General features: G+C 56.3%; 1 gene segment (V, D, J or C); it reads left to right on the plus strand.

Moving 5' to 3' along the window:
* Window positions 1-7,819: 7,819 nt before the first annotated feature.
* On the plus strand, window positions 7,820-8,285 carry LOC128846332 (immunoglobulin heavy variable 4-38-2-like). The segment is given in 2 exon segments: window positions 7,820-7,865; window positions 7,951-8,285. Coding segments are annotated over 2 exon segments (381 nt in total).
* The last annotated feature ends 340 nt before the right edge of the window (window positions 8,286-8,625 follow it).

The raw sequence follows: 8,625 nt of genomic DNA on the forward strand, positions 1-8,625 counted from the left end.
AATCCCACCGGCCTCGGAATTGCAGCAAGACAGCACGAGCTGTGCAGGGGCCGAATTGGTGATTCCTGGGCGCTGGGGCCATTTATCCCTAAGAAACAAACACTCGGATGGAACAGTCTCGGGGTTTCTCTTCCCTCTCCTGGCTGCCCCTTAGGTGAGAATTGAGAGGAGACCCAGAGAGAGATGGCAATAATATCTTTTGGGTGTTAAGTGAAAGGGACTAGGGCAGTGGTTTTCAAACTGCGGGTCGCGACCCAGTACTGGGTTGCGGAATGGAAGACATTGGGTCACGGAGACTCTGGTCAGCACCGCAGACCAGACCGTTAAAAGTCCCGTCGACTAAGGCAGGCAAGTCCCTACCTGTTCTAACACCAAGCTGTGCCTGGAAATGGACAGCAGCAGGTCTGGCTCCTAGGTGGGGGACCATGGGGCTCCACGCGCTGCCCCTGACCAGAGCACGGGCTCCTCACTCCCATTGGCTGGGAACCGGCCAAAAGGAGCTGGGAGGGCGGTGCCTGCAGGTGCCAGCCTCTTGCGCACCTCCGCCTAGGAGCTGGACCTGCTGCTGGCTGCGTCCTGGGCGCAGTGTGGTCATAGTGCCAGGAGAGGCAGGAAGCCTGATGCAGCACCCCCGCTGCACCACTGACCGGGAGCCACCGAGGTAATCCCATGTCCCAACCCTCTGCCCCAATCCACTGTCCCATCCCTGAGCCTCTCCCAATCCCAGAGCCCCCTCCTGCACCCCAAACCCCTCATCCCTGGCCCCACCCCATAGCCTGCATCCTCAGCCCACAGCCCTGACCCACTCCCACACCCCAACCCCCTGCCCCAACCCAAAGTGCCCTCCCACACCCTGAGCCCCTCATTCCCAACCCCACCCCGCAGCTCTCACCCCCACACTGGAACCCTCCGCCCCAGCCCTGAGCCGCTCCCACACCCCAACCCCCTGCCCCAACCCAAAGTGCCCTCCCACACCCTGAGCCCCTCATTCCCAGCCCCACCCCGCAGCTCTCACCCCCACACTGTAACCCTCCGCCCCAGCCCTGAGCCCCTCCCACACCCCAAACCTCTCTGCTCCAGCTCCATTGGGTTGCAAGCATCAACAATTTTCTTCAACTCGGTAAACAGAAAAAAAGTTTGAAAACCACCGGATGAGGGGTATGTTTTCTGTTATGTCAAAGAATAATTTAGGATTGGAGTTAGGGGATAAGTATAGGATTCTGCTTGGGGCGAGGGTTCAGTATTCAAATTAAAATTAGAATCCGGACTAGAACTTGATATAGAGGACAGATTTAGAATTGGGGTAAGGTTAGAAATAAATGTAGGGTTTTTTTTTCTTTTTTTTCCACCCCCCTTTTTTTTTTTTTTTCTTTTTCCCACCCCCACTCACGTGTGATATTGTGATTCTTTACCTAAATAGGAGGAAAGTCAACAATATGGAATCATAATAAGTGGAACTCTGATGCCCTTCGGACCATCTTATTAACGTTATTCAATTGTCTAACTCACACCGAAATCAAAGGGAGGTAAAAGCTTCAATACCTTTACAAATCCATTGGCCCATTCAAACTTTGAAACCTCCTTGCCCATGTTCCCCTATCGCCCACCACCTTCCCCAGCCACACAGGATGTTCCCTGGTACCCACAGGCACACACCAATAGAAATTATCTCCAAGTAGATGATGTTGGGGTGAACTCAGGACATTTTTGACACTTTTCCATGAGTCAACTGGTTCAAAGGCTTCCTCAGATCGCGAACCGACCGGTAACTCAGGGGGTTAGGAAGAAACTTCCACTCTGAGCGGGAAATTCCACAATATCCCACTAGGGGGCAGCCTGGCGCCACCCTCTGGAGCGTCTGTCACTGGCCGCGGACAGACAGCTGGGCTCTGGTCAGATCCGCCCCTGCAATTCCAGCGTCTCCTTTGTGCTGGGAGGGGAAATACCCAGCGAGCCGGGGCGGGGGAGATGGGCTCCCACCCCGCTTTATACCCCGGGGCGCTGTGGCTCCCAACCAAGTTTTCAGTATATAACAGAAGCATTTAGGGCCAGCTCCGAACCCCTGGCAGTGAAGGCAGCGATGGTCTCTGGGTGAGGCCCTGGGAGCGCTGCCCTGTCTCACCGACACTCCCTGGGGGGACATGCAGAGAGCTGGATTCTGCCTCTCGCCGTGTCAAATGCAGCCACAGCCCAGCGAGGCGTCTCCATCCAACCAGACCCGTTCAGCCGGCCCCTTTCATCCCCATCCCTGCTGCGTGAAACGCGCATGCAAATCCCTGCCCGGGGAGTTTCTGTTTAAATACCAACCTCTGGTTCTAGGAGCCTCAATCTCTGCCCAGACACAGACCTGGCCCTGCCTGCTGGGGCGTTTTCCTCACCAGAGCCGGCGCTAGGCACAAGCAGATTAAGCAATTGCTTAGGGCCCAGAACAGCTCAAGCCCCCCCCCCCCCGCCTTTGCTTTTTATTCTGCGTTGTGTGTGTAGGTGGCCCCTCAACATTATTCCTGCTAAGGGACCCCAATGGACTAGCGCCGCCTCTGTCCCTCAGGATATGAACAGGGCCGCTCGGGGAAGGGGGGGGCAAGTGGGGCAATTTGCCCCAGGCCCCGGGCCCCGCAGGGGTCCCGTGAACCCTGGCCGAGAATCCCTTCCCTGGCGCGGGGGGCTTCTCGGAGACGCTGGTGGCCGCCGCACGGAGCTGCGGGATATGCTGCCGCCGGCAGCGCAGCCCTTTTCCAGGGGCTCGATTGGCTGAGCTGCCCGCGGAGCAGGACTCGTGCTCCGGCCCCGGGCGGAGGAAAGCAGGAGGGAGGCGCTGGCGTGGGGCAGGCTGGTCCTGTACTGCGCGACGCTCAGCCACGCCCCGGGTCCTACGGGGAGGTGAGGATGGGCGCGGGGACGCCTGGGCTCTGTGCCAGCCCTGCCACGGACTCCCCGCCGGCAAGCGGCACCACCTGGCTGTGCCCCACGCGAGTGCTCCTGCTGGGCGAGCCGGGCTCTTGCCGCACCGCTAACGGGCAGCTGCTGGGGACGGGGTGGGAGGGGGCAGGCGCTCTGGTTGCGCTCGCAGCGCGTCTCCCAGGCAGTGGCAGCTCCGGCTGGAAGGAGCGCTGCGGGTGGCTGGAGAGAGCGCACAGAGCGCGTCTGGTGGCTGTGGGTGACTGGCTGCAGGGGGCATGTGGAGCTGGGGTGGCTGGAGAGAGCGCACAGAGCATGTCCGGTGGCTGTGGGTGACTCTGGCTGCAGGGGGTGTGCAGAGCTGGGGTGGCTGGAGAGAGCACGCGGAGTGTGTCTGGTGGCTGTGGGTGACTCTGGCTGCAGGGGGTTCGCAGAGTTGGGGTGGCTGGAGAGAGCGCACAGAGCACGAGCACGTCCGGTGGCTGTGGGTGACTCTGGCTGCAGGGGGCATGCGGAGCTGGGGTGGCTGGAGAGGGTGCACAGAGCATGTCCAGTGGCTGTGGGTGACTCTGGCTGCAGGGGGTGTGCAGAACTGGGGTGGCTGGAGAGGGTGCACAGAGCGCGTCTGGTGGCTGTGGGTGACTCTGGCTGCAGGGGGTGTGCAGAACTGGGGTGGCTGGAGAGATCACACAAAGCGCATCCAGTGGTTATGGGTGAGTGACTGGCTGCAGGGAGTGCACAGAGCTGGGAGTGGAAGTTGGAGCAGTGGTGGGGGCATTTGGGAGTATTCTCTGCAATGAGTTTATCAGGCCTCAGCAAGGAAGGGCAAGCCAGTCATTTGGAAGTAGTTCCCGCTGTGTCTGGACAATGCTGTGTCCTCATCAATACTTGTCTGGAAAACTTGGCTTGTAAGCACAGCATTGAATTTTGGAAGCTGAAATTCTCCCCCTCAAGAGGAAACAACCCCTTTGCATTTCTACAGTCCAAAACTCAGTCCGTTTTTTTTTCCCCCCAAATACCCTTAAAAATGTGCTGTGGGGGTGAGAGCTTCCCTCCGACAACCTTCAGCTTGTGTATCCCAGCGATGTAATGACTGGCAAACCAGGCAGATTTAAATGGAATCCAGGACAGTCTGCAGCCTGACAGACAGGAGACTTTACTGGCCTCCGCACCGTGCTAATGGTCACACAGCGCATTGTGTGGTAACCTAGCGCCGTGTCTGTGTACGTAGCTCTACGGTGAAACCCAGTTGTGCTGTTAACTTGCAGGGCAATAATATTCTGCCATAATCCTTAACTCCAGTCAATACTATACCCTTTGGTGTGTCTTTGCACTTGGGTTATCTGTACTCGGCTGCTTTACAGAAGTAAATACCATGTCCCCCCAGTTGACACAGGATCAATAGCTCACATCAGGCAGTAACAGTCCACTTACCCTCATCATGCAAGTTCTGAGCTCAGATTAGGAGCCCTGGTCATGGACAAAGGCCCATTGCGATAGGTGCTGTGCAAACACAGAACAAAAAGACAGTCCCTCATGTCCCTGCACAGTGGTTCTCAAGTTCACAACCAGCTCTAATGCAAATGCAGAGCGTGAATAAAATGAACTGGCTGGCTGGTTTCAAGAGCTGTGGGGCAAGATAGACTGATCCGAGTTTGAGATTTCGTTTAGTTTTTCATTTGCTTTCTTCCTGACAAACATTGCAGTAACTTGACTGCTGTGTCTACCCAGGCGGGCCTGCTTTTAAGTGCTGTGGCAGCTAGAGCTCTTCTCCACAGCAAAGGGCCCTTTATAAATGCAGAACATACTAATCAGATCTATTACAATTACTACCGGGGTCGCCCGGGGGGGGGAAGGGGTAAGTGGGGCAATTTGCCCCAGGCCCCCACGAGACTATAGCATTCTATATTATTGCAACCTTTTTTAAAGAAGGGGTCCCCAGAATTCCTTTGCCCCAGGCCCCCTGAATCCTCTGGGCGGCCCTGCACTGGGGCTGCAAAGCACGCGGTGATTTAAGCCTCTGGAAATGTCCCTCTCTAGTCTGTATTTCCCCTGCGCACATATCCCAGGCGCACGAGTTACTCCGGCGCTCTAGTGGCCCATGGGGCTTTTCAGCTCCTCTGTCTCAATAAGAAATTCAGGCAGATACACCCGGCTCCAGCAGATTCAGATGCAGTCGTTGCCCAATGCTGCATCAGTACCGCACCCAGTCAAACAAACAAAACAACTTTGCAAAGTGCAAACATGTGTAAAAGCCAAAAAAAAGTGGGGTGGGGCGGCCAAAACTATTTTTTCTTGGGGCAGCAAAAAACCTAGAGCCGGCCCTGGTAACACAGACACACAGAGATCCCATCTCACGGCTCCCCAGGGGGAATCAATCAGACAAGCATGCACAGCTCTCATTCCCAGAGCCCTTCTGGTTACTAGTTACAGAATGCAGAGCTACATTGCCCCCTGAGGAGCTGGGGAATTCCCAGGCGGGACCAAGTTAAGGTCCATTTAGCTCAATATCCTGTCTCTGAGCATGGCTAGCGGGGGCTGTGTCACGGGACCCGAGCAGGACCGGGGGGGGGTTGGGGCCTGCTGCCCCCACTCCGGGTCCGCCGCGGGATTGCACCAGCTGGGCAGCAGCCCAGGCGCTGGGTTGCCACAGCAGGCCCGGGCTCGGGGGGTTCGGGGGCGCCAGAGCCGCAGCAGCCGAGCTTGACCATCGGCCGCTTCCTCCCCCCGCGGCAGTGGGAGCTGCAGCAGCGGCTGCTCCCGAGTCCCGCTGCCCGGGGGGGAAAACAGCCGCTGCCTGGCCCCGCGGGCCACCCCCCTCCTCTCCCTACCACCCAACTGAGTCCTGCCTGCTCGGGGCCAGGCTGGACTCTCACTCACGGCACCGCGCTCCCCCTGCGTCTCCCGGGCCTCCCTCCAGCACTTGTGGAGAAGGGTTTTCTTTTTCCCCGCCCCCCCGCGTCCCGATATTTGACCTGGGTGATCTGGTCACCCTAGGGTAAGCCCCCTGGCGGGCCGGGCCAGTTTGTTTACCTGCCGCGTAGGCAGGTTCGGCCAATCGCGGCTTCCACTGGCCACGGTTCGCCGTCCCAGGCCAATGGTGGCTGTGGGAAGGGCGGCCAGCACATCCCTCCTCCCACGCTGCTTCCCGCAGCCCCCATTGGCCTGGAGCGGCAAACCACCGACAGTGGGAGCTGGGATTGGCTGAACCGGCGATGCGGCAGGTAAACAAACCGGCCCGGCCCACCAGGGGGCTAACCCTGGCGAGCTGCGTGCCAAAGGTTGCCGATCTCTGTTGTAGATCGTTGATGATGTGCTGGAGAGGTTTTAGCTGGGGGCTGTATGTGATGGCCAGTGGTGTTCTGTTATTTTCCTTGTTGGGCCTGTCCTGTAGTAGGTGACTTCTGGGTACCTGCCTCGCTCTGTCAATCCGTTTCCTCACTTCCCCAGGTGGGTATTGTAGTTTTAAGAACCCTCGATATAGAAAAGCATCAGCCTGCAGCTTTCCCTTGTCCCCTAATACACTCTATGCCCCTCACTCGACTGCTCCCCGCCTTTCCTTACACACACACCCCCGCGCCTTTCCTCACCCCCTCCACCTCGCAATATCCCAGGCTGAGAGAACCAACTTTCAACTGTATGAAAATATTTTATTTAACCCCCTCCCTACAGCCAGGCTGAGGGTTTGCCCTGGAGAGATGGACACCTCATTCCTATTTCAGTATAATCCTTCAGGAGCTTTAGAGAACTAGAGCCTGGGCAGAGAGGTTTGAATTCTGGACGGAGCCTAGGAGAGCCAGGCAGCCACCTGCCAGGGGCTTTCATTCCATGTGTGGTTAGGGCTCAGTCCACTAAGGGAATTCAGCATCCACCTGCCTCTTTATGTGCCTAAATCAGACACGGCACCAGATCCTCAAAGCCTGCACTCAGTAGGCTCCTGAATCCCTTAGGTGCTTGGCTAGTAATATTTCCTGGGGCTGAGAGAGCTAGAAATGGAGAGCAAGAAATGAGATCACCCAGGGAAGGAGTTTGTGTGTCTTATAAGGAGTGGGATATGCAAATCAGGCTGCAGTTTCCTGTTTAAATCTGTCCTTTCTCTGCCCAGGCTGCACCGGAGACACAATCCGCAGCCCCTGGGTCTGTGCAGTGACCAGCCAGTCCCCTGAGAACTTTCCTCTCCAGCACCCGAGAAAATGAGGCTTTGGCTCCATGTAATGTTCCTTGCAGTGGCTTTGGAAGGTATTTTCTCCCCTCACACCCATTGGCGGGGCAGGGGAACAGTCTATTATTTCTCTGAATATCAATGTGATGTATAATATCTTTCTATTCCCAGGTGTCCGGTCCCAGGTCCAGCTGGTGGAGTCTGGAGGGGATGTGAAAAAGCCCGGAGACTCTCTCCGCCTCTCCTGCAAAGCCTCCGGGTTCACCTTCAGCAGCTACTACATGAGCTGGGTCCGACAGGCTCCTGGGAAGGGACTGGAAAGTAAGTAGAACAGGGAATGTTTAGTTAGACACGATCAGGTTTATCTCTTTATTTGAGCTTGTGGATTCCTCTGTGCTAAACACAGGTGCTTTTGTTTTCTTTTTGTAACCTTTAAACTGGAGCCTTTGACAATACCAGATATGATGCCCAGAGCCCAGCACGAGCCCTGAGCCGCCTGGCTCATTCCAATTTCTGCTGAAAAACCCTATGATTCAAAGTCAGTAGCTGTGGATCTGAATTTTGTGTCTCCTTTGTGCAAAGCACAGACCATTCTCATTTCCCTTTCAACCCCTCTCCTCTCTTATATCCGCTGGGTAAAACCTGCATGCAAATGCCTGCCCATGCATCTCCTGTATAAACACAAACTCCTGGCCATGGAAAGCTCAGAGGCTCTTGCATTTCTAGCTGAGAGAGGCTGTGTTCTCTGACAGTGCAATCATGAAATCCATACTTAGATTCCTTCTACTGTTGGCCACCCCCTGGTGTGAGTATTGGGTGGGACCGATCTGCACAGCACCAGGGGATGAATGGGTTGTGGGATTATTCACACGGCTCTGTCTTTTCCACAGGGGTCCTGTCACAAGTGCAGCTGGTGGAGTCAGGGCCCAGGACTGTAAAACCCTCAGAGACTCTCAGCCTCACCTGCTCCATCTCAGGCGCCTCCTCGGACACCCTGGGCAGTAGTTGTTGCTGGTGGCACTGGATCCGGCAGAGTCCCGGGAAAGGGCTGGAATGGATGGGGGATATAGAGCAAGGGGGAACAAAATACTACGCCTCTTCCCTCCAGAGTCGCATCACCATCTCCGAGAACCCTTCCAAGAACCAGTTCTCCCTGGAGCTCCGCTCGCTGACAGCTGCAGATACCGGCACCTATTACTGCGCCAGGAGCTATACAGTGACATAGAGCAAAGCAGGGACTCGTACAAAAAGGGGAAGCGAATTTCTAGTCAGCCGACATGAACATTCAGTTAGTGCTGTAGGGCATGAGACTGACAGACGAGGTATTGCCGACAGGGGGATTTCAGGAGCCACCCTGCCTTTCTTCCCCTGCATCCCACGCTACCAGCCCCTTCCACTAAGGGATTTTACACGCTCCGCTTCCCTGCGCTTCCTGCTGAAATGTGCACTGGGGACTCACTGAGACAGGGGTGACGTTGACATTAATGGTGAGATACTCTGGTTCTCAATACCAAAAGATGCTCAACACCTGCATCTCTGAGTGACATCAGTCACAGCTGTGAGCG

Source organism: Malaclemys terrapin, chromosome 12 (genome assembly GCF_027887155.1).
Source record: "Malaclemys terrapin pileata isolate rMalTer1 chromosome 12, rMalTer1.hap1, whole genome shotgun sequence".
In the NCBI taxonomy this organism is placed as follows: Eukaryota; Metazoa; Chordata; order Testudines; family Emydidae; genus Malaclemys; species Malaclemys terrapin.